This window comes from Anabrus simplex, chromosome 1 (genome assembly GCF_040414725.1).
Source record: "Anabrus simplex isolate iqAnaSimp1 chromosome 1, ASM4041472v1, whole genome shotgun sequence".
NCBI classification, from domain to species: domain Eukaryota; kingdom Metazoa; phylum Arthropoda; class Insecta; order Orthoptera; family Tettigoniidae; genus Anabrus; species Anabrus simplex.
Window position 1 is genome coordinate 588,848,627 of NC_090265.1, and position 27,791 is coordinate 588,876,417.

General features: G+C 37.4%; 1 protein-coding gene across 1 annotated transcript in view; it reads right to left on the reverse strand.

Moving 5' to 3' along the window:
• Window positions 1-738: 738 nt before the first annotated feature.
• LOC136870567 (methanethiol oxidase) overlaps window positions 739-27,791 on the reverse strand; it is a 127,172-nt gene continuing 100,119 nt past the window's right edge. The window contains exons 7-11 of the mRNA XM_067144926.2: window positions 25,768-25,862; window positions 23,747-23,934; window positions 13,646-13,791; window positions 5,785-5,907; window positions 739-986 (exon numbers count right to left, since the gene is read on the reverse strand). Of these exons, the coding sequence (XP_067001027.2) occupies window positions 938-986; window positions 5,785-5,907; window positions 13,646-13,791; window positions 23,747-23,934; window positions 25,768-25,862 (601 nt within the window). The 3' untranslated portion in view covers window positions 739-937. The remainder of the gene's footprint in view (window positions 987-5,784; window positions 5,908-13,645; window positions 13,792-23,746; window positions 23,935-25,767; window positions 25,863-27,791) is intronic.

Consider the following 27,791-nt stretch of genomic DNA (forward strand, 5'->3'; position numbering starts at 1 on the left):
GAAATGTGAGGTGTATGTTGCCTGGAATCAGCCAGTTATGCAGGTTTGTCTTCAGTCATAGAGTTGAAGATGACAATTTCACATAAAACCATGAACTATTTCGATAGGTTGGTTATAATTGCTTAGTAATTTGTACAGTATGTATGTATTCATTTATATATATATCATATAGATGTGTGTGTAGTGTAGTGTGTTTGTACGTGTGTGTAAGTTAGAATCATATCATTTTGTATAGTACAGTCATTAAACTTGGTCCATTCTAAGAGAAGGCTTTATAGCCTTAACCGCGCCAAGTAAAAGAACACCTTATGAATAAATACTTTGTATTTTAACAAATTCTCCACTTAGTGAAGTGGTTGAAACATGTCCTGTAAGTGCTAATTTATATTCAATTTTGCCTGAGGCAATAATAAAGTATCGATTAGGTGGTTATTTTACTAACTTCTTGATTATATTCATCGATACGGTCATGAAATGGACAACTTGTAATAAATTCTCCCAAGTTAAAAGTAATGAAATTAGATAAGGCTGAATGTTAAAAGCTGTAACTGTTTATAAAAAGAGACTTGTGCATTAATGCTTGATTGCACGTATCTCCTGATAATACTAGTTAACTTTCGATACAGGTTTCAAGTTCTCACCCTCACACTTGATAACTAATCATCATGGTTACTCGTACCAATGGTGGGGAGGAAGGATTTGGTGAATTCATCACAAACAGAAATAACACCACATGTGCAATAGTCAGAGATTTATTGTAAAAATAATCTATAAAAGCTACAGTAGATATTGTAGCAAAACATAAAAAGCAGTTGTTTGACAACTTGTTCATTGCTGGTAACGGCTTATCATAACATTATAATGTCCTTATTAGGTAAATTATGCTTTCTTAAAATATCATAGTTTACGATAAAAATACCAGAATAGGCTTCTTGGTTCAGTCTTGTGCCAGCCAGATGTCTGAGCTACAGTCACCACCAGGGTATCTGTAATAGAGCATCAAACCTTTCATATTATCCTAGTATTGGGTATTCACAAAGTTTTAAAACAATTATAGTGAAATTATAAAATATTGGTACATGCTTGTATTTCAAGTCTAAATTTGAAACATTTCAGAACTTTTGTTGAAACCTACAGTGCAGTGAACTGGAAGTAATGTCCTCTACATCAGTTTCACTATTAGGATGGTGTTAATCCGGCAGTGGTTATGTGATTGTTGACACAAATTGACACATCTGAGGCTTTCCTTCACCCAGTAAGTTTTATATATTTGTAAGTAGTAGTTTACTTAGATGTCTGTTAATGATATTGAAGTGTTCATAGACATATTCCTTATCATGTAATGGATCGTAAATATAAGGGGTGGTCAAAAAGTTTCCATTTGGGGACGTTGCTGAAGTGGACATGCAACGTAGCATGACTGATGCGGGTATATAAGCACGGACATGTAGGCGAAGAGATTAATGTGGCAGTCATGTCATGCCGAGGTGCGTGCGTTAAATGCTGCCACGTGAATTATGGCGATGTTATTACCAAATGCGTTCAAACAGAACCAACATGCTATTATTATGTTCTTGGCTGCTGAAGCACAAACATTGGTGGACATCCTTCGGAGAATGAAGACTGTGTAAGGGGCACCATGTCTGTCGAAAACCACTGCTGAGGAATGGTGCACCAAGATCTGTAGCGTCGCTTTTTGATATAAGATGCCAGTCGATCTGGGAGGCCAGCCTCATCCATTACGGACAACAACAAGCGAGTGGTGGACGAGACCTATAGTCCTGATTTCTCCCCATGCGATTATCATACCTTCAGTCCCCTCAGAAAGGTCTTGAAGTGTCGACGCTTTCCGTTGGACAAGGAAGTGCAGCAGCAGGCAGTTACGGATTTCTTCACGCTGCAGGACATTATGTTTTACCACATGGGGATCTTCAACCTGGTGCATTGGTGGGATGAGTGCCTCAATTGCTCATGGCGATTTTTGCCAATTGGCATCCTGATTCTAGACTGTATGGCTGTTGAACGGAAACTTTTTGATCGCCCCTTATAGCTCACCGATTATTACAGCATTATTTTCCAGTATAAATTAAGTTTGAGAATTATGTTGATTCATTCCGATACAAAAGTGGTTGCAACATGAGCATTTTGCTAACTTGTTAGTGGCTGCTTGGTGAGCATTTAGCTCTCTTTTCGTTTGTTTTATATTTGTTTGTCTTGAAGTGTGTTTTATATTTGTTTGTCTTGAAGTGTGTTTTATATTTGTTTGTCTTGAAGTGGACTTATGATGTATTTATTTCGTAAAGTTTAAATAATTCAGAAATAGAATATAAAGCAATACAATGTAAGGATTTGTTTATAAAATAATGCACTGTACAAATGATAAATAGAATTTACAGTACTGTAGATATAGTAGCAAAACATAAGTCATTTGTTTGACAACTTGTTAATTGCTAGTAACTGCTTATCATAATATTATAATGCCCTTATTAGGTAAACTGTGCTTTCTTAAAATATCGTATATGATACCTCATGAAAATTATGCATATTATAACCTGCAATAAAAAAAATTAATTTTATTTACGGTTTCATTCCTGTAATAGTTTTCTTTCTGATCAGAACAATTCATTCATAATCATTGTCTCTGGCCTGTTCGATGCCACAGTTTCTGCAAATTTGTAGGGTGTGTTCCTTACATGTTGGACAGTTACATGCCATACAAATTTTGACTGTGCATCGATTTTTCTTTTTTGTGCACAAGTAACAATTTTGCCTTCCAATAGGACCTTCTGCTCCCTATGAAGCTACTTCCTATAACCACTCACCTGTTCTCTTCTTATTTGCTGTTGAAGAGAAACTGGCAAGTAGTCCATTGTTGCTCTTCTGATCATATGGAATTTACAGAGCTCAATGCTGAAAGTCTTCAAGTAAGCTCTTAATAATGTTATTGGGTTTATGTCTCACACACTTTTCGGTTTTCAGAGATGCCGAAGAGCCAGAATTTTGTCCTGCAGGAGTTCTTTTACATGCCAGTAAATCTACTGACACAAGGCTAATGTATTTGAGTACCTTCAAATACCACCGGATGGAGCTAGGATCGAACCTGCCAAGTTGGGGTCAGAAGAGCAGCGCCTCAACCATCTGAACCACTCAGCCTGGCAAGTAAGCTCTTCTTGGACCTACATCACCTTAGTTGAAACTCAGTATCAAACAGCTATCAAAGCTCCTATATCTAACAGGGTAAAAAGCAACCTAAGCGGCCACCAATTTGTTTTTCTCACAGTTGTATATAGGATTTTTAAGCTATCTACGATGTCAGCACCACCTTTTGTTAAAATGTAGAAGGTGATGTCCTCAGGCCTAAGCTTTTCATCTGTAGTCTTGTCAATGAACTCACTGTGGTGCATCGTCAAAAGCTCAAGGACGTTCCTAGACAGGCGCTTCTTAGAAACATAAGATACAAGTAGCATGTCTCATCCATGGCCAAACATAGTGCTATATAAAGCTCATTTGTTGTCAAGAAAGCAGGAGGTATCTCTGCCTTATTTTTTCTGAGAGTTCCCAGTAGAGTTAACCCTTTCTGTTTCAAGTCTAAGGTGAAAGGAACTGATATGAAGTAATTGTCGGTTGTGATGTTCTTTCCAGTATGTTCAATCGGTTCAAACAAATGTTTAACGATTGCAGCGGCTGAGTTTTCCACTCGGTAAGGGCCAACAGGTTGTTGTCCAGTCAATCTGCAGGCCTTCGGGTTGAACAGCAATCATTTGGTAGGTCAAGGCCCATCTTGGCTGTAGCCCCATGGGGTTTGGTTTGTTGTGTTTCTCGTTATATAGGTAAATGTTGGAGCAATGCTGACTCCCATTACACAGAGGGCAGAGCTACAGTATCTCTGAACATAATGATGTGGAACAATACATATTTTACATTTTTGATCCAATCAGTCCTTAAACAAGGAAAGCAATGGTAAACTACCTCTCACCCATCTTGTCTAGTACATCTTATTTTAGCACTGCACTGAGCGAGTTGGCCGTGCGGTTAGAGCTGTGAGCTTGCATTCAGGATATAGTGGGTTCGAACCCCACTGTTGGCAGCCCTGAAGATGGTTTCCCATTTTCACACCAGGCAAATGCTTGGGCTGTACCTAGTCCTATCCCATTTTTGCTGTATGACCTACCTGTGTCGGTGCGACATAAAGAAAATTACAACTAACTATTCTGGCACTGCCATTGGGTTTTGTGGTTTCTCTCTCTGGTTGTGCTATTTAAGATGACGACCCTGTACAGACATACAGTCTTTAGAAAGATGTGTTTTATCAGGACACTATGACCAGAGAAATGTCTCTTATGCTTTCATTAACTTTGTCAGGAGACCTGTTTGATAATGTCTTAAGGGATGCTATACACCTTGGTCAGTCGTTTGGATTACCAAAGTCACAATAGGGGGCAAAACTTTGGTAAAAATGAGGCCATCATTTAATACCAAGGTGCTCCCACATCTAGATGTGAAGGGACATTATTGAAGACGCCAGGCACAAATTTCTTGCGATACTAATCCATGCAAATTTCATTGTCCATCCAGGCTCCTTTTAAAATTATAATAGCACAATGGAAGATCTTTAGCTTCTGTGCCCTTAAAAGAACGTGATTTCATGGTTTTCTGATAACACACAATTTATGTTTGTGATTTTCTGCTGCATTGCTGCAGCATTGAATAGTGACGCATTACTTGGACAATTTGTGTTCAGGAGTACTAATTTAATTCTTGAAGGCAAATGTGGCTTCGGCAGCTGGAACAATTCCTATCCTCAGATGGGTGCTTAATTCATTCCATTCCTGACCCGATCGAATGACTGGAAACAGGCTGTGGATTTTCAAGACAAATGTCCTTGTCGGTAGACATTTCCAATACAACCCTGTCTCATCTGCATTATAAATAAGCTTAGGTTGTAAATTTTAAATTTGTACTAAATCTTAAAATTCAGTCCAGAAATAATCCACTGCCACTACGTTGGCACTCAGCCATTCCCCCAGTACAGTAAGTTCACAGATCCCATGATGCTGCTTAAATCTTGTGAGCCATCCCGACAAAGCGTTAAATTCTCCCTCTAATCTCAGTGCCCCATAGACTAGCTCGGCTTTCTCTGCACACATTACACCAATGATGATAAACCCTTCTGCCCTTTTTGGGTTGACCATTGGAGAACTGCTACACCTAGGTCTTCAAATGTAGGTTTTTTTTAAAAAGTTTACATTTTGAAGATCCCTCACTTCCATCACTCTTCCGCACAAATACCTCCAGCTTTGCCATGCAGTTCTTAATATCATGGACAGTTTGTACACTTATTCCATAATCTACCACCAGCTTAGCAGCTGACTCTCCTTTCTCTAATTTTTTTAATTACTTCTAAGTTTTGTTTCATTGTTAAAACAGTTTTCTTGCATTTTTCTGTCATGCTGAATACTACGCAGACTGATTAACAACAGAAAACTGAGATTGTTTTAAATTTCAAAAGCTTAGCCAAGTTCAGAATTTTTTTTTTAAAGGTTGTAACAATAACCCGCAAACTAGATAATTTGCACACAGATACAGAAATTGGAAGTACACTGTAGTCACATGTTACTTTCAAAGTGACCATTTGATAACAACACCACACAATGGCATCTCAGTGACTCAACAGCGAATAGGAGCCAAGCCAGAGGCCATTTTATTCACTCCTGCCAAATCTGTCATGTCATCTCCTTTCTAACAAATATCAGACCATAACAACAGCCCAAAGAGCTCTCTTACCTTACTTCATGAGCTAAGACAGGGCCATCAGGCTCACTACCAAAGTCAACCAAGAAGTTGGGATCTAACTTGAGTCCACCTTTCTCTGTGTCCACATCTATCTTCACCAGGAAGCTTCCTTTTCTGAAAAAAAAAAAAAAAAAAAAAAAAAAGCCATAAATATAATTTAATACTTACGCTCGCAGTTTTACACAATACCTTCAAATTACCTGAAAAAACAAAACAAAAAAACAACACAATAATGTATAAGATCATAACAGTGCAACTACATTTCCATGAGGCTATACATTCTGAGAGAGTTGAAATAATTTTACAATAATCATATTTCTTTAATCATTATCCAGCGTAAATACTATTTTTATAATAATACTGATAGAGTTGGTCGTACTGTTAGGGTCACGTAGCTGTGAGCTTGCATTTGGGAGATGGTATGTTTGACTGCCACTATCGGCAGCCCTGAAGATGGTTTTCCATGATTTCCCATTTTCACACCAGGCAAATGCTGAGGCTGTATGTTAATTAAGGCCATGGCCGCTACCTTCCCAATCCTATCACTTTCCCATCCTTGCATTGCCAACATCCTTTGATGTGTTAGTGCAACATTAAACTATTGGCAAAAAAAAAAAAAAAAAATGTTTAGTGGGATGTAAAACCAATAACATAATTCATTATTATTGAGACATAAATTTGACTATATTGCCGTATTTACAAGTCAGCCTGAACTTGCTGTACCCTGCAACCTGCCGACTTGGGCTTAGAAAGCCAGCACTCTACCCTCTGAGGCACTCAAGTCATCCTACTATTATTAGTGTGAGTATTTCAAGATATGTTTCCATGATTGTCAATATGATACCAATTTTTTAAAATTTTTCTTTTTACAATTGGCTTTACGCTGCACCGACACAGATAGGTCTTTATGGCGATGATGGGACAGAAAAGGGCCAGGAGTGGGAAGGAAGCAGCCATGGCCTTAATTAAGGTACAGCCTGGTATGAAAATAATGAGAAACCACGGAAAACCATCTTCAGGGCTGCCGACAGTGGGGCTCGAACCCATTATATCCCGGATGCAAGATCACAGCTGCACGCCCCTTACCACATGGCCAACTCACCCAGTATTCCAAGATTTGCTACTATTGTTGATGTGACTAATATTACAATAATCTTGCCAAATGATTACAGTTAATCAAACTGCAAAGTGAACACAACTAACAAAACAGGGATATTGACATCGATGGTCAGGAATGAATGTGATCACCTTTCCAAATTCTTGAAGTGTAACAGACAGTGAGAGAAATAATGTCTAAGAGTAGCAAAGCTAAAGCAGCCAGTTCTCAGAAGTGATCTATTATATATATATATATATATAGTTCAGAACAAGATATTTGTTCTCGGATCACATTTCATTATTCACTTTAGTATAGGGGAAAAATATGAAGTGGTTGCTAGCATATACAGTAGAATCTGGTTTCATTGTTCCCGGAACTGTTGTTTTCCTGTATGCATCGTTCAATTTATTTAATCCCAAAAATGCTCCATATAAACTAATGTTAAATTTCCCTGCATTTATCGTTCCTCGAACTATTGTTTTATGCATCAATCATAAAAAAGTTACTAGTACTTGGCTACAATTTTCCTGCATTGATTGTTTACGAGAAAAATATACACAAACGTTCGTTTGAATTTAAAGCGGCATGGAATAGTGGCAATCTGTTATGATGGAATGTATGCGCTACGAGCGATTGGGAGTTTCAAGGCTTGAGCAAGTTTCTTGGCTGGAGCAAGGTTCATGTAGGCAGGACTGCAGTGCACAGATTATTTACGCACAACCGCAGTATATAGGCCTAACTATGCCTACGAGCCTCCCGGCATCAAGGATTCTGCTCGAAGCGCCAAGCCGTCATTGTACTGTTTTGTTTCATTCTGAGTGTCTTAGTTGTGTGCAGCGATTACAATTTTATCTATCATTTGTAATTAGATTGTTTTTCTCATTTTAGTTCCTGTGTATTATTGTTATTCATGACATGTCACACCCTATGAAAAAAAAAAAAAAAAAAATGTAAGAAGGGTTCGTATCCCACTATCGGCAGCCCTGAAGATGGTTTTCCGTGGTTTCCCATTCCCATTTTCACACCAGGCAAATGCTGGGGCTGTACCTTAATTAAGGCCACGGCCGCTTCCTTCCAACTCCTAGGCCTTTCCTATCCCATCGTCGCCATAAGACCTATTTATGTCGGTGCGACGTAAAGCCCCTAGCAAAAAAAAGTAAGAACTCTGGAAGGACGACTGAAAATTATAGAAGAAGTTGAATCAAATCTGTTAGAAAAACAAGTAGATACCGCTAAATGCCTTGAGTTAGCATCTTCAACTTTAAACTCCATAATTGCTAAGAAGAATGACATAAGAAAGCAAATTGATAAATGTGGCAGTTCAAGTAAAAACAGAAAATCCAGAAGATAATCTACACATTTGCTCAGCTGGAGAATATCCTTGTCATTTGGTACCAGCAGTCAAGGGCTTCCAATATCCCTATAGATGGAACCATATTACAGGAGAGAGAGCCAAGAAGATAGCTACAAGTTTGAAAATTGATAATTTTACTGCATCAAATAGATAGATCCCTCGATTTAAAGTGTGACACAGACTATTCTTCAAAAAGGTTTCCGGGGAAAGTGCTTCTGTGGTCGCAGAAGCTAAGGAGCTGTGGATTGAGAGACTGCCTTTGCTACTGGAGGGGTACGAGCTGCGTGTCGTATATAAAACAGATGAGACTGGACATTTTTACAATGTCCTTCCGGACAGAACACTGGCACTGAAGAGTGAATCTTGTCATGGTGGGAAAAGTTCAAAAGAAAGACTAACCATTCTGCTGTGTGCAAACAGTAATGGCAGTGATAAGAGATTGCCAGTCATAGTGGTAAAGTCTTTAAAACCACGTTGTTTTAAGAACATGAAAAAACTACCCATGATGTATCATGCACACAAAAAAGCTTGGATGATCACTGAAATTTTTTCACAAATTTTAAGGTCATTTTATGCCTCCATGGGTGCACAAGGAAGAAACGTCATGCTCTTTGTGGATAGTTGTGCTGCACATCCACAGGACACGTCATTCCTTTGCAATGTGAAAGTTGTGCATTTCCCACCAAATTGTACCAGCGTGTTGCAACCTCTTGATCTTGGGCTAATAAAATGCTTCAAGCAACTATACTGTAAGTGCCTAATGCAAACTGCTGTGTACCTGTTGGATGCCGAGAAAGAAATGAGGAAGAAAATCAATTTACTGCAAGCAATTCATTTCACAATATCAACTTGGAGGCAGGTATCCCAGCCAACTGTCATGAACTGTTTCCATAAAGGTGGTTTCAGCTGTCAGCTACACACGGAAGAAATAGACTCTGCTGAAAATCTCTGTGTTTATTGTGAAGATAGTGATGACGCCTTTAATGAAGACTGGGAACAATCAAAGGGTGAAAGTGACACTGTCCCCATTGATTTTGAAGACTATGTGCTGATCGATGTAGCTACATCTGGAGTGGAAACAGTTGAAGAGCTACGTTATGATGGCATGGGGGAGGGGAGTGATGAAGGCGAAGAAGACGATTGTGAGCCTGAAGTCGTCCCGAGTTTTGCTGAAGCGCACGCCGTCTTAGCTAAGATGAAATCCTATATGTACTTGCATGATATTTGTGATCATAATGTCCGACTCTTTGGATGAATGATCAGCGTACTGGCCTTCGGTTCAGAGGGTCCCGGGTTTGATTCCCAGCCAGGTCGGGGATTTTAACCTTCATTGGTTAATTCCAATGGCTCGGGGGCTGGGTGTTTGTGCTGTACCCAACATTCCTGCAACTCACACACCACACATAACACTATCCTCCACCACAATAACACGCAGTTCCCTACACATGGCAGATGCCGCCGACCCTCATCGGAGTGTCTGCCTTACAAGGGCTGCACTCGGCTAGAAATAGCCACACAAATTTTTTAAAAAAAGTGATAATAATGAAGAGAACATTATGCAAGTAGAAAAGGCTTTGTTTAGTCTGAAACGCAAAGCTTCAGCATAACAAAAAAATTGATTATTTTTACTAAAAGGATCACATAATAAAATGACAGAGATATGAAATTACACCATTATCTTTTTGCATCTATAACAAGATTGATGCACATTAAAATTAAGATTCTGTAGCATTAATTACTCAAAGCAATATCAATAATTATTACCTGTCACCTGTTTTGATATATTACTGGGCATATCTGTGAGACATAAATTAAATTAAAATATGTCTATATAAATGAATGTAGATAACCTAACCAATAGTGCAGTGTTCTGCTAAATAACTAGACCAGTAATAAGTGTCAATATTGTTGCCAAGAAAAGATCAAATGCTGTAAGTTTTGTTCGTACATCTGAATTAAACAAGAACATTCCACAAATTTCAAGAGTTTCTTCCGTCATTGCTTTCCAGTATAAACACTGAATGCATGTTTGTTTTTAAATTTAACAACTGGCAATTATTGTAAGTCTTTTCCAAAAAAATGGACAAAATATGACAAACACCACTATTGAAAAAAAGCCTTCATATTGGTGCATCCCTTCATTAATCCCAAGATAACAAATGTCTCCCCCTGGTGTTTGTGGTAACTATCATGGCATATCATTACTCTCCATTGTAGATAAAATTCTTGAAATAATCAAATTAGTATGTCTCTGAGAGGATCCTTCTCGAGTCCCATTGTTGCCCAACCACTGCTCAATTTGATCAATAGCTCTTGGAATAAATTGCAGTAGCTCCCTGGGAAAGGACTAAGTTATTATTCAGATCCCATTTTATATTATCATATTTATTCCATTATAAATAAGCACAAATAGAAAAGTCAAAATGCACCCATTACTATGCTTGCAGCTAATACATATATATCATTTTATAATAATTTTATAATAAATTTTATAATAAATAATAATGGAAAATGTATTCAAAATAATAATGGAAACTGTATTCAGACTACCAGAAACCCGACTAGTGAAGCAGTTACAGTAAAACCTTGTTAAGATGTTTCTGCAGGGGACAAGGAAAAATAACGTGTTAAGCGAGAAAACATATAGTTTTATTACGAATTAAAACTATCCAACAGGGATATGGAAACACTAGATACAATTTTTTCTGACATGGCATTTTACGTCATGTATCCGTGGGTACAGTGAAACTTTTATCTACAATTTCTAAAGTTGAGAGGAAAGTATTAAAAGGCATGAAAAAACACGAGAGAACAAATATGAAAACCTTTTCCACTGGGGCTTATAAAATAACAAGTGTACACCCTACTCAAAAGGTGTAATAAACACCAGACAACACACATGAAAATATGTGCACCGGGGCCAATACAAATATCAGGAGTATTATCGCAGATCACACTCTTTCTAAAACAGTTGTTAGTAGAAGCCTTTTATTTTGAAGCAGTGGGTTATTAAGCATTATTTTCTGGTCACACTCTTACACAATGAATTCGAGGTTACACTCGACCATGTGCGACTGGAAGGAATAACTTTGGCCACCATTTTGAAGTTCACAACACCTCAATCAACTCCAGTGATTGTGACGAAACTCAAAGGTGTGAGTTCAACATTCGTGACCTCTGCGCGCTTAAAGATGCAGACACCAGTCCACTTTCTGATGGATTTTAATTTTGTGTTCATTAGTAAGGAACTTCACGACTTTGCCTGTATCCGTTACTAGGCTATCACAAGACAAATATGCACCATGCTAGTCAGTTTCACACGAATATGTTCCTAATCCAGATATATAACGCGACAAATATTCACTACACTTCACTGTACCACTCAACACAAAAAATAAATTTCTAACTTGTAAATGGAATGCGAAATACGAGCACGAACAGGCTCACTGTCTTTCAGCAATCTCGCTGCTAAATGGCAAGCAAGACTGAACATTCCTGAGGTTAATGGCTTGCTCCCTGAAGGTGCAACTTATACTGTGAAGTTCAGGAATTCAAGACCTTTTCCTATAATCACGCAACTGTGGCGACGGCTTTTAACCGAGTTGGAAATCACGTTTCTTTCACAAATAACATTTTCAGGGCTAGGAAAAATGGGATTGTACCGTACTAAGCAGTAATAGCAAAAATTAGTGATGCGATGAGTTATTTTTATATAGATTTAATGTGATGAGAATCGGGACTTCTAATTTACGATGTGCTAAGCGGGAAGATGTGTTAATGAGAAATGCACTAATGTTCCACTGTTTTTAGTTACTTTTGAAAAATAAAACAAAGAACACATGGTTTACAGAGATCACGAATGATTTAGAAGAATTAAATTTATCAATGCTGTAAATTGAAGGCAGAGAAGAGAAGAGGATTTTAAGGAATAAACACTTACGATGCAAATTCATAACATTTGAATGAAGGAAGTACACCATTACTGATAACTAAAGGGCAGCCGGGTCTGACAGGATGAAGGAGTTTTGGGGAGCGGAAGACGAAGCTGAAAAGCTGACTCTATTTAACACTATTAGACTTTAATATATATGACTTTTAAAATGCTATTAAGCAGGTACACCAACAGCTGATGATGACCTATTTACGGGTCAAAACCGGTACTGTTTTAATGTAAATAATTCTAAACATTTTGTAAAATAAAGTATTGATTAGGTGGAAAACTCATCCTTCATACTAGTGTGCTTAAATTGTCAACACGTAATATGAAGCTGACAGATTATAGCAACCAATGAAAATCAGATTAGTTATCACAATTAAGAATACACCGACAGTTGCCATGGGCACAAAATATTTCATTGAAGTAAAATATAGAAAATATATATTTGCCTCTTATTCCCCATATAACTCAGCATTTTTGTGTCTATCAATATTGCTATTCTGCTGGACTTTAAGTAAAACTTTGTAACACTTTACACACTTTGAGAAAAGAATTTTCTTTTGGTAGAGAGACATTCCTCCCCAAACTCTTTAAGTTAATTTCTTACTTTAACACTTTCACTCCACTTTTAAGTTGAATTCTATGGGTTGTGCATACCATTTTATATTAAGGCCATTGTATCTGTACATTGTTTATTTTATTCAGTGCATTTGTGTGATTTGCTTTATGGCTGATGATGACCTACATTTAGGTCGAAACTAGTCCCTGAATGGAGATGTAATGTAAACATTCCATAGTTTGCATTGAAAAGGTGGATCTTAAAAATAAAATATTTAACTACTACCTGAAGTGTTCATGAGCCACAAGTACTAAGAAAGATAAGAAAATGAGCCCTTGTGGTATTTCCTGGTCTCTGAACAACGGTGACATACCCACACTGCAAGTCCTACTTTAAAGGAAGTTATTCTAAAACTAATGATGAAAATTGGGATGGATACAATATGTGTCAACTATTCAGCTTTGTGGCCAGAGCTTCAAGTTTCATCACATTGCCACAAACACATTTACAGAAGTCACATTGAACATCACATTCAAAATACAGTATATTTTTTCATGAAAAATATAACCAAAATATGACCTTAAATAACTAAAATGACTGAAATATGACCAAAGCAATAAAAATGGTAAAATATGCATTTATATACCCTATAATACAAAGACAAATATGCTCAGAATCATATAATTCATGCTTAATTCCCACAAATAGCCAAAACAGAAGACAAGAAGAGAATATGACATTTCCTGAACATCTGAACCATAGTCAAAAGGTTTCACAGATATTAACAGTCAAGGATATAAAAAAGTTAACAAATAGACTTTGTGAGACTTTTCTTGTGTCTCTTCCATTTCTAATGCTACAAAATGTTCCATTCCTTTTATTATCAAAGCAAACACAACTCACTTAGCCATTTCAGGATAAAACTGCTTATCCCAAGGAGATAAGAGTGACGAGGTTACATACAGCCTCTTGCCATCCAAACTGAGCTGGAACATTTGAGGAGAACCATAAAGTCTCTTTCCCTTCACATACACAGGCTTTGGTCGTTCCTGTTGGGAAAAAGAAAAGGTCCACTGAGCTTGTAATGCAGAAATTTTGTATCTTATGAACATTTTTACTAACACAGACAATTTAAAATCATTACAAACATATACCTATACAACATTATATACATATACAAAAGTAATAGATAGTTATCCTTTTAAGTCATTTCCATATAACTCTATTGGAGCTGATACAGGGCAACAGAGTCATCTACAGTCGAAGCAGAGGAAATCGCATAGTTTCATTTACGTCTACCATCTGTTCTGAATTTCGTGAATTAGAAAAGCCATATTCTCAAATGATAGCTATTCTGATGATCCAGCTACAGTATTAGTATCATAAAGACTGGTCTAAGGAAATGAATGGTAAAATATATATACAGTCGAAGTCCGCTATAGCGAGTACGGCATATAACGAGAGACCCGTTAAAACGGCATTTTTGCTGTCCCTTCAAAATTCCTATATTAAACTGTGTATTATCCTTTCGGTTACAGCGAGAGTCCAATCACTGACACATCCGTTATTACGAGTGATTAAGCGCGTGCGATTTTTTTCCGTTACCGGTATTTATTCACCCCAGCGATTATGCTTCATGCGATCGATAACCTTCGGTATCGTTTCCTCGCTATTTCCACTAGCAAGTTCTCTCGTCGACATTCGAAGGCGATGTCGGAGTCGATTAGTAATACGGTACCCGTTGATTGCTGCTCTATAACGAAAATTCGAAATGAGAGAGGACATATTTCGTAATAAATGCGTAAATAAAGTGTCCAATAACAGTTGTTAACTCGTTAAAAATAAAGGCTGACTAAACGATCGCTTAATTTTAATGCAAAATACTGCGATTAAGTAAAAATGGGATACACCTCAAGATATGGCAGAGTGCATTAATTGATTTCAGAGGTAAGTTTATATTTTCTCGCATCTGGTTAAATTACAGAAAGGCTATTATCGTTTAAATTTACCTATAGCGAGAAGGTTATAATTTATCTACTGGCGCTTGATGCGTGTTTTCATCATATATATATAGTACGGTTAAGTTAGGATAGGTGACTGTTTTAATTAGAAAACTGAAACCAGGACGACTGAAGCGTTTGCCACAAAATGCGATCGATCATCTTCGGTACCGGTACGGTATGGTATAGTTTTCTCACTATGTCCATTTGCGAGCTCTCTCGTAGACATTCGAAAGCGATGTTGGAGTCGATTAGTAATAGGCCTACCCTTTGACTGCTGTTCTCTTAAGAAAATTCAAAATGAAAGAGGATAACAAGTTTTCGTAATAAATGCATAAATAATCTGGGTGATAGCAGTTGTTAACTCGTTAAAAATAGAGGCTGAAGTAAACGATCGCTTAATTTTAATGCCATATACTGAAATTAAGATATGGCAGAGTACATCACTGATTTCAGAGGATAGTTAATATTTTCTCATGTCTAGTTAAATTTCGGAAAGGCTATTGACATGTAAATTGTTAGCGAGGAAGTTATCATTTCTCTACATGCGTTTCAAATATGTTTTCATGATACATATACGGTTAGGTTAGGTGACGCCATTTAAATAATAAAACTGAAATATTTGCCCCAGAAGCCTCTGGAGTGATACCGTATTTCTCAGAATCCAAGATGACGTTTTTTCTCAGAATCTCATGCGGCCTGGCAACTACCGCGGTAACCACGCTGCTTCTTTTCACCCCCGCACGCGCACACAAAACTCGTTCGTTGACAATAAACGACCGCCTCTTTATTATACATCGCTAGCCGCGACAACCGGTTGTACAGTGCCTGTGTGTAACGTCACTGGATCTCGGGAAATAGTGAAGAGAGAATTGCGTTCTATTAGCCTCTACAAAAACGTTTCTCAAATCTGCAGAATGGCATCAAAACATGCCAACCTTCGAATTCCTTGAAAGGCCATGGTTACTCAGTGGCAGAGTTATAACGCCATTAACCTGATGCTTAGGGCCTAGTAAAATTACATTTTATAGACAGCAGGAACATGTTTGTGATGGATAGTCGTATTGTAAAGATACGTGGAACAGGTATTGCCGACAAATTATCAACGGGTTCTCGTCGATATTATGATGCCAATTTTAACTTAATGGTTATTAAACACTCTGAAATGTAGAATAATTGTGCAGCCTCAAGAAAATATGGCATAGGCCTAATTAAAGCCAATATCTGACGATAGCGCGAAGACAAAGATAGCTAAATAAATGCGTACTGTACAAAAAATGCATTCAGGGGTCCGCAATAAGGATGCTTTAACGAAGTCGAAGATGAAATTGTAAAGTATGTTCACAAAAAGCTCAAGGGCAGAATGGCCATACCGTACCGTGCACAATGAACTCGTTCGTTGACCTTCAACGTCCGCGATTAGGCCTATCCATCGCCAGCCGCTGAAGTTGTTCGAACCCCACAAGCGAGACGTCTGTGTAGCGGTAGCCGGTTATATCTGACGCTGAGTAAAAGTAACAGTTTTATAGATAGCAAGAATATTTTCCTGATGGATCGTCGTGTTGTAGAGACGTATGGAATAGGTATTGCCGGAAACAAAAATGCGTACTGTACAACAAAGGCATTCATATGATTTTACAAAGCACTTTTTTGAGCCTGATATAAATTTTTTGAAGGAAAAAGTGGGATTTGTCTTGGATTTGGAGAAATACGGTACTATATTTTTTTTTTTCAGAATGACATTAAATACACACTTCCATGAAAAATAACAAACAAATAATCGATAGTGTGGATATCATCTGCAGAAACGCAACTTTTGAACAAACTGATTGCCGTTTCATATCGATTTTAATGTTTATGGGGTTTGTTCGACTTTCATACAAAAATCGGGTATAACGGCAATCCGCTATAGAGAGTAAATTTTTCGCTGTTATGAATTTTCGCTATAACGGACTTCTACTGTATATAGGCTGACAAAACTGAAGTCGTTAGGAGCAAAAAATGATACGAAATCAGATTTCTTCATGAAGTTCTACAAGTAGGATAACTTATGACTTTCCATCACAAGGCAATATACTAGATATCTTTGATGCTGTATGTGATCCAGGAAGAGCTTTCACCTCTGCACTACATGAGAACAGTTAAGAGCCTGATGTAAGATAAATTTAAATTTTTACTAAAGCTATTGCTATCAAATGAGGCAGTCCATTCCAAAACCAGTCTTCTTCACCATAAGTGATTCTTCAGGAAAAGCCAAAAATATGTAATTTTTGTACTACAGTATAAGTCTCACTTATTTAATTGTATTAGCATGCATTCAAGTCTAAGGTCATTGTGTGATCTTATGGAGGAAATATAATAAGCAAAACGTCAATAAATTAAATTTGTATTTTGGATAAGGGGAGTTTTGGACCATCCATTGAGAAAATCAAGTATTTACCTTGCACTACTTATTTAAAAAACAAGAAAAGTGAAAGAGATTTGAATACAATGTTGTAATAAAAAATGCTAGCATTTATTTATTTACATTTTATGGCCTTCATTGGACCACTCTAGCCAACTTTATACAAAGAATTTTTTTGTTTCCTGTCAGTCCAGTACCGGTACTTCTTCATTCTCTCTGATCTTATCCTTCTTTCTTCATCAGAAATCACCCTTCCTATTGTCTGTTTGTTGATTCTGATTTGCAGTCTGGTTTGCTTGTCTGTGAGTTTCTTGATTTTGTCAGTTTTGTTTCTTAGGTCTTCTACTGTAATTTGTAGTTCATCCATATCTTCCTTGATTTCTGTAATCCACTTAATGTTGCACTTACTATTCCATAATTTTTCTACTATTCTCCTGATGATCCTGTTCTCTGGTGTCCTGATTAGATGTCCAAAAAATTAAATGTGTTTCTTCCTGATTGTGCTCATTACTGGTTCTATTTCCTTGTAGACTGTTTCATTAGAAGCTACTCTCCATTTGGTATGATTCGTTGATGCACGTTCTAATGATTCTTCTCTCTATCTTGAGTATTTTGTCTATTTGTGCAGTGTTAGTTGTTTTGAAGATAGTTTTGCTTGCGTATGTTATTTCTGGTTGAATGACTGTTTTGTAATGTTTCAATTTTGTTGCTATTGGCAGGCCCTTTTTGTTGTAGGTATTCTTGGTGACATATTGTGCTCTGGTCAGTTTATTCTGTTATGCCATGCTGGCTTTTCATTGAGGTTATGTGTTATGATTTCTCCCTGATATTTAAATTTATCTACAATTTTGATTTCTTGGTTTCCTATGGCAATTTTGTTTATGAGTGGTGGGTCAGTAAACATTATTACTGTCTTTTCAAAAGATATTCCAAGACCAATTTTCTGTGCTATTTCCTGTAGTGATATAACTTGTTGTCTGGTTTCCTGAATATTGTTGGACAGGAGAGCAAGGTCATCGGCAAATCCTAGGCAATTTAAACTTATGTTGTCTTTGGCTCTTCCAATTCGGATGTTCTTTGGGTTACTCTTGTACCATTCCCTCATTATATAATCCAAGGCGCAGTTGAACAGCAGTGGTGACAAGCAATCTCCTTGTCTTAAGCCTGTCTTTATGATGAATGGCTCAGAGAATTCCCTGAACTTTTGATTTAGTGTTGGTAAAGGTGAGTTCTATCAATTTGATTAATTTTGGATGGAGCCCAAAATTTCTTAAAATTTTCAAATGCTAGTATAATAATATACCTTTCACTAATACAGTAAATTAAACACTCCAGTGGATTTATCACGTTTACATCCTATCGATTGACACTCAGTATTGTGAGAAAACTCTTCCTTGATTGACTGCACTGCACTCACAGTAGAACCAAATACTCTTCATTCTTCTCCCTTTACCTTCCGCAATAGGAGTAATATTCTCCATCATCCTAATACTCCATATTTAGAGCACAAAACTGCACGAAAAACTAACATAGTTTAAAACAGTGGACACACACCACGGGTAAATTGTAGTGTGAAGTCACGTGCTGAAATTGTCCTTTTTTATTGGTTAATTGTATAAGGCAAGTTTTGGAACAACAAGCGCCATTGATAAGGTGAGTTATGGAACAGCAGCCAACTTTGGTAACTGATTTATATGGGAAAATGCAAGTTGTGACACCTACTTTTGTAATCGAATTATCACAAATCTATCGAAGAAGGCAAAGATCTCTCTAACTCTTCTTTTTTTCTAAATTGAATAAGATAAGTTTTGGAACGGATCACCTCAAATACTACACCAAGACCAGACAGCTCTATCTCAAGAGCATTGAAAGGAGTGTGAAGAGCAATGGTGACGACATCTAGCAGTATGGTGTGGCAGGCCCAGGAATTGTATACAACCAAAACTGGTTAGGACGTTTTTGTAGGACCCCAAAAAAAAAAGAAGAAAAAAAAGGGTCATAAAGAGGGAATGCGCTAAATAATGAAATGAAAAACAATTATGCTGTTAAATTTAAGGTTAGGTTTCAACGTAAAAAATAATTACAATGAAAACAAAGAAACAAGTGATACAATTATAATAAATAAATAAATAAATAAATAAATAAATAAATAAATAAATAAATTTTAAGAACACCAACATAGTAAAACATCAAGGAAAAACATTCTTACTTAAGACATGAACTATACACGTCGGTTACAATGTATGTTTATTATCGTAGGTATGTTCAACGTATGGGCGATTTGCACACGTTTCATGTGCGGATTAGCAACTGCTTTCTCAATAAACTTTAATTTTTTGTCATTTGTAAACTGTCTAGCTTCCTTCTTCTCCATAGCTGAATGTCCTACAGGCCACTATGCATAAGTACAGTAGGCCTAATTTATGTACGTTGTTACACAATTCACTTATGAATGTTAAAAATTAAGCACTTCTTCCTTGTCAGAAACACTGTAGTTCACTTGATGCCAATATCCTCATGAGACTTCAGTAGCTCGTGTGACATGTTGGTGCTTAATTTTACTGTATTTGTGTAACAATTTAGCCTACTGTACTTACGTATACTGAATGTCAGATTGGGGATACAAAGCTGGAACAAATACTGTAGATAATTTCCTAGGAGGGCAGATGAGCAGGTAGAAGGAGGGGCACTCTCTTGCACTTCAAGTGAGAAACAGCTCCTAAAGATGGAAGAGCCACTAGATGGCCAACAGCGTAGAATGGGGAAGGGAACGGGAAACCACTCCATTAAGGACCTGAATGGGTATCCCAAGCATTGGCTGGTTGAGAACCTTGGAGGGTGCACCCGTGTCGAGTAAGTGTACCTGCTAAAACTCAAGAAATATTTGGCTGACCTGCTATTCATTATAACCAGCAAATTCTATTCTAATAGAAGGGGTGAGAAGGGTGAGGATGATCATGTTAAAGACTCCTTTTATGAGGATTTGTTAGAACTGTGGAATAAATTACCCAAACATGATGTCAAAATGAATTTGGGTGATTTCAATGCAAAAGTTGGAAGGGAATAAATTTTTGTGCCAGCAATAGGAAGGCAAAGTCTACATGAAAAAAGAATGATAATGCCATTAAACTAATCAATTTCGCTACATCCACAAACATGAATGTGTGGAGTGCCACCTTTCAACATAAACAAATACATAAGGAAACATGGTATTCGTGTGATGGTAAGACTGCCAATCAAATAGATCATATAATAATTGATAACAGGCACAGAAGCCCCATAAATGATATCAGAGCTTACAGAGGAGCTGAGATAGGGTCTGATCACAATATGATAATTGCTTCTGTTAAAATTAAATTGAAAACCTCTTGTAAGTCACAGACTGAGGAAAGATGCAAAGTTGACACTGAGAAACTGTAGCAGGAGTATGAAAGATTAAAGTATAGTGTGGAAATTACAAACAGATTTGATATTCTGGGAGAAGATCCTATAGAAGACATTGATGAAACAAATGATGAAGTTTGTGAATGAATGTAGAATAACACGAAAAATCACAACAGTAGCAATGATGAGGCATGTCAAGATGCAGTTAATCAAGTGGTAATATGGTAAAATAAGCGGCTGCAGTGTAATAAAAATGCAGATGTTGAGAAACTATACAGAGAAAAACAGAAAGAATGTTGTAAATTAATTTGTAGAAGAAAAAGTCTACCTGAGACAACAAATAGGATCAATCCAAGATGACTACAGAAATAGGAACATCCGCAAGGTATATGGAACTGTCAAAACACAATTAAAAAAGGATTTCAAGCAAGATCGAGTATTACAAGAGATAAGTCTGGACATTTTTTTTTTGCTAGTGGCTTTACATCGCACTGACACAGATAGGTTTTATGGTGATGATGGGGTAGGAAAGACCTAGGAGTTGGAAGGAAGCGGCCGTGGCCTTAATTAATGTACAGCCCCAGCATTTGCCTGATGTGAAAATGAGAAACCACGAAAAACCATCTTCAGGGCTGCTGACAGTGGGATTCAAAACCACTATCTCCCGGATGCAAGCTCACAGCTGCGCACCTCTAACCGCACGGCCAACTCACCCGGTATGTGGAAATTTAATTGCTGATCAGGACAAATTATTAAATTACTGTAGGCAATACTTCGATTCCTTGCTGAATTGTGCTGATCCAGAAACCTGTATTGGTAAACCATCTAGTTCCCCATCAGAAGAACAAACACCAGAGCCATTATAATCAAGGGGTATTACGAGCTATTAACGGTTTAAAAAAAAAAAAAAAAAGCTTCAGGTAGCGACAACATTCCTGCTGAGCTTATTAAGTATGGTGGAGAAAGATTACATAAATACATATATAAGATCATTTTAAGGATATGGCACGATGAAGTTATTCCAAAAGAATGGCAAGAATCACTTATTGTCCCAGTTCATAAAGGAGGGGATAGGGAATAACTTGAAATTATCATTGTATATCTCTTGTAAACACAGCCTACAAAATTCTGTCTTTTATTCTTTTACAGCATTTAAAACCATTTGCTGAAAATGTTGTTGGGGACTATCAGAATGGTTTTCATAATAACAGATCCACGACAGGCAACATATTTGCAATTAAGACTATCATTAATAAGGTGTGGGAACACAAGGAGTCAGTTCATTATCTCTTTATAGATTTCTTCAAGGCATATGATTCAATCCATAGAGAAGGAGTGTGGAACATCATGATGGAGTTTGACTTTCCCATAAAATTAATTAACATGTGCAAACTGTGTATGTATAGTAATGTTAGCTGTGTTTCGCTCAAGGCCAGAAAATCAAGTTCCTTCCGGAATAAAACTGGTTGAGACAAGGGGATGCACTATCTCCTCTTCTATTCAACATTACACTGGAGAAGATTATCAGGAAATTAGCTCTTGTACCTGCTGGCATCATATTGGGGAGACAACACAAAGTCCTTGCATATGCAGATGATATTATTCTTGTTGGCTGCTATGAATTAGAAATTAGACAGTTATTTGTGGAACTAGAGGAAATGTCAGCAAAACTTGGCTTACGGGTAAATGATAAAAAAGACACATTACATGGTTGTACAGAGACCGAATTATGAGGAGGTTGACAGAGTAGAGGAGTTTAAATTCCTTGGTGTATTAATCGATGAGCAAAACCGAAGGCAACAGGAACACCAAGCTAGAATTAAGGATGCAAATAAGGCATTTTACTCTATGGGCCCTATATTAGACTCCAAGTTTTTAACAAGGAATACAGAAATGATTATCTGCAATACAATCATTTGACCAGTACTTCTGTATGGTTCTGAGATATAGAGTATAACCAAGAAAGAGCAGCAGCAGTTGCAAGTCTTTGAAAATAAAGTTTATAGAAAAATATTTGGCCCATGGTTTGATCCCATCTCTCAAAGCTGGCAGAAAAGATCTAATTATGAGATTTACATCCTTTATCAACAACACACTATAATGGGTGTAATAGAATCCAACAGACTGCACTGGGCTGGACATGTACTGAGGATGCAGGATAACAGAGCACCAGTAGAATTCATCCTTCCTCTTAATGGGAAAAGACCTTCAGAAATACCCCAAAGCACCTGGAAGAAGGAAATCAACAAGGTATGCCGGACCCTCCAAATTGATAACTGGGAAGAGCAGGCTGAAGACTGAAAAGGATGGAAGAGGATTGTGAGATCGGCACGGGAACTACATGTCCCTCAGAAGCCTATGGAGCGAGTGAGTTTATTTAGGAAGTATGTTCTCCCAGGATGGTAGTATAGCAAGCGAGATTGAATCAAGGTGCAGCATAGCTAATGTAGTGAATTTGCAGTTGCGATCAACAGTATTTTGTAAGGAGAAAGTCAGCTCCCGGACAAAACTATGTTTACACAGGTCTGTTTTCAGACCAGCTTTGCTTTATGGGATTGAAAGCTGGAAGGACTCGGGATGTCTTATTTGTAAGTTAGAAGTAACAGACTTGAAAGTAGCAAGATTGATTGCTGGTACAAACAGGTGGGAACAATGACAGGAGGGTATGCAGAACGAGGAGATAATGGCTTCGGTGGTGGGGTCATGCGGGGCGAATGGAGGAGGATAGGTTACCTAGCAGAATAATGGACTCTGTTATGGAGGGTAAGAGAGGGAGACCAATAGGACGATGGTTAGACTCTGTTTCTAACAAATCAAAGATAAGAGGTAGGGAACTAAACAAGGCCACACAACTAGTTACAAATAGACGATTGTGGCGGCAGCTATTAAATTTGCAGAGGCTTGCAGACTGAACACTACAAGGCATAATAGTCTATAATGAAGATGTATGTATGCATGCATTTTGGTTTTGTTTGCTGTTCTCCAGCCCAGTTTAATGCTGAGCACTAACCAGAACTTTAAAGTCCAGTAGCATAGCCTGGTGTTCTGTGTTACATCTCAAAAATGGTCAATTCATGGTTAAAATGCTTGGATAAGCAGGAATCAAACACACAGTCTCTAGGTGAAAGAGAAACATGTACCGCTATACCACAAGACTGGTTCCAAACAGTTAATTAAGTAAAATATTCATAGATAAATTATGATTATAATACATACTGTTAACTCTTCATCATGAAGCACTTTGACTGCTCTGTCTTCTAATATACTGCCCCCTAAGAAAACCTGTCCCACTAGGCGTGGGTTTGCAGTATCAGTAATGTCATACTGCCTGACATCTCCATGCAGCCAGTTGCTGAAATACAGGAAACGGTCATCTAAGGAGAGGATGATATCGGTTATCATACCTGCAACAATGTAATGGAATATAACAATCAAGGCAAAGGGAAGAACTCACTTAACTGAAAATAGTTCATATTCTCAAGACTGTAAGTAGATATAATGCAGAAAATCAGAATGGTATTATTATTATCAAAAATGGGGGAGCATTTTTTAAACGGAGAAGTCATTTCTCCTTTAGCAGGTTAGCAAACTTGATTTGCTAACACGGCGGGGCCACACAGTGTGGTCTGCCACTGCTAAGCAGAGTCCTGGAGGGGCGTGCCATTCCAGCTGATGAGTCCAAATGGCACGTCTGGACGAAACTCTGCATAATGCACACGGCCTAACCACCCAAAAGCTGGTTCTATTGGTATTATTATTATTATTAATATTAATATATATATTTTTTTTTAATGTCCGACTATCAGCTGTTTATGGTTTTTGGAGATGTTGAGGTGCCAGAACTTTGTCCTGCACAAGTTCTTTTGAGCTCACACAAATACCACTGGACTGAGATGGGATCAAACTCACCAACTTAAGGTCAGAAAGCCAGCGTTCTGCTGTGTGAGCCACTCAGCCTGGATAAAAAAGAGGAAAGCAAGGGGTGATAATCATTTGGATATACACAGGAGAGCAAATGCGAGACAAAGACTTAACACGCTGCTGATGGGATTCGAGTCTACGCTGACGGGTCCCGAGTTAACTCATGTTCATGAGACTTGTACATTCAGTGACATCTGTTGAAACTTCTGAAACTAGTCAGTGGTGAAGGTTGATAGAATCTCGATGTTTAATGTTTTGTTTATTCCATCTACCTTTTTTTTTTCGTTCTTATTCTGTTTTGTGATTAATTTTCTTAGTTTTCCAACCTCATGTTTATGTTGTTCAAAAAGCCATGTGGTGTGTAAGATGTTGCTTCCCGGACTGACTGTATATTTAGAATCAAGAGAAATATTTAATGAACTGTATGGAGATAATTATTTGGAATAACCAAGTAATGTTGCAGAACGCGAGTTCGATACTAAAAACTCTTCTGAGAAATGTGTGAGTAGTGATGCTGAAGACATAACCCTTCAAAACAACATGAAATCTGTACAAGCTGCCGTGTGTCCCTTCACCGAGATCATTGGTACCCAACATACCACACCAGAAAACATTATTAAGACTACTACAGAAGGTTTCCAGTAAATTTTGTCACAATCAGTACAAGGTTAGTAAAGCCAGGCTCATTTGATTCTATGCACGTGCTTTCACATTAAGTTGCTCAAGAAATGTGCAGTGTTTCCTTGTCACCTGGTAAAGTAAAATGAAGTGTTGAAACCAATATGAAGGTAGCTTAAATGGTTTCAAATTAAAATACATGTACCCCATGGAAAAGGTCATATAATAATAATAATAATAATAATGTTATTATTATTATTATTATTATTATTATTATTATTATTATTATTATTATTATTATTATTATTATTATTATTATTATTATTCGAATGGTCCGACAGCCGCTGGTTACATTCCCAGCCAGACCAGTGATTTTAACTGCAAATGGCTAATTCCTCAGGCTCGAAGACTGGGTCTGGGTGTGTTCATCTTAATACACAACTCTTCATACCAGTATATAAACACACCATACTATCAACCACTGCAGAAACAAGCAATGGTGAATATATCCCTCCACATGAGGTTGGTGGCAGGAAGGGCATCCGGCCTTAAAACTGAGCCTTATCTGCACCAATAGTCGCCTCAACTAAATGGCAAAAGGCCAGGAAAAATAATGTTGTTGTTGCTGTTCTCAGTTATGGAGGAAGATATAATTTATACCCCATCTTTTACCATTCTGTTAGATATATGATACTAACCTGGCATTTCTGGCAGAACCCAACCTTCAACTTTCTTTGGTGGTACACTGATGACTTTATCTGCTGTCCATGTACCATCATCCTTACGATAGAATCTGCAACATCATAAACAAAACATTAGAATATCAGAAAAAGAGATTTATAGCTTGATGGGGAATAAATCACAGAGAATAGAACTTAAATAAAAAATCAGAATTTAAAAAAGATATTTCAAGTGGGTGAGTAAGAAAAGAATGTAAAATGCAGACTACTAAATGAAAGAAAGGTGTAATAGATACACAAATTATAGAGTAGGTCAACAGAGAAATAAGTACTTCAATATTCTTTAATGTGAGGAGAATATTCCTTCACAAAGCAAGGCAATAGAAAACTCTTCTTTTTTTCCCTGAGTATGTCATCTTGTAACTGTATGCACTATTCAATGTGTCTGAATATTTTCACAAATTCTGAATTTTCATTTGCTTCTGCAATCTCACTGGTATTGTTATGATTTTTTACTGCATTTCTAACCATAGATTTTTCCAGGCATCCCTTATAGTTTTCCAGTGTGACTTTCTTCCAAGTGAATGCTGACATGTGAATACATCCTTGATGTATTCAAGCCCTAACTGATGAATCCACTGCCACACTAAGGCAATTGCTAGTAATTCTACAACTGAAAAGGCCTAAAAGGACATGAATGCTTAAATATTTGCAATAGGTGAAATTAAATTATGGTTCTCCTCTGGGGACATCTTTGATATACCATTCTTGATTTTTATAATATCAATTAAAATCATCATGTCTTTGTTGTCAAAATCATCATTTGCAACAGGGGAGTCCAACCTTTCCTGACAAGGGGCCACTACAGTCATAATGGAGTGGTTTACATGCTGCATGCTTATTTAATATTATATTGTTAATATTAATTTTATAATGTACCGGTATATGTACCAATTGTTACATACAGTAATTATTATACATTATGACAAAAACTAAACTAAATTGAACAAATTACATCTGTTTAATGTGACTTATTAGGCCTATTACATAAGGATGAAAAAGCTCTTATGTAATAAATTACATTGCCCAACTTATTAAGTAACTAGGTAAGTACATTTGATGTTTACCTCTCATTGCAAGATTTAGCACTGCTTCTCACAAACAAGGCTCCCATCATCAGGGGTGATATATATAGTAGAAATTCAAAGAGAACTTTCTAGATTGATTGTTGGTGATTTGCAATCTCGTTACACACTTCAAGTGCTTCATTCAGAAGAACAGGTAATGTGCCCAATGGCAAAACAGGCAGAAGAAGATCCATTTCCAATATAATAGTTTCCCAACGGCTGTGGAGGTGGAAGAGTATAAAGCCAGATGGAATGGCTATAAAGGCGCTAATCAACTAATTTAGAGTCTGCAGCAGTCCGTTGCAGTTTTTGAGCTTGCTGCTGCCTGTCTCATACTACATGTGCCGCAGTGAAAGGCTCTGAAATCATAGTGTGTGGGCCTTCTCCCTGCAAGTTGAGGTCCACATTAAACAAAGTCATGCTTGTGGCATTTTCTCCTGCTACTCCTATAAAGTCCAATGGTGCTGGAGTAAGGATGGTAGAAGCAGATTTAGGGTGAAATCAGGAGTTTCTAGTCTGGACATTGGCGGCCTATGTGTAATGGTCGCCTTCCTGAGACTTAGTGGCTGCTCATGGATCCGATCCTGCATCTGTGTCTGGGCAGGCCTATTTAGAATTACTGCTGCCCACCCCAAATGGGGAAGGCCCTAGAAAATGTGGGCTAAACATCGGTAGGCACACTCAGATTCCAGCTGGGAAACCACACCCAGAGGGACACCCCAATTTTGCGGCCGTAAACATGAGAGAACTTTGCATATAGGATTGTAGAATATCAGAACTTTACTAGACTTTACTGAAAGATGAACAGCTCTTTTTGCACATAAGCTATCAAGGCTAAACACTGATGTTGCTGCTTTAAGTGAAATTAGATCACTGAATAAGGGAAAGCTTACTGAATCTAGTTCAGGCTATACC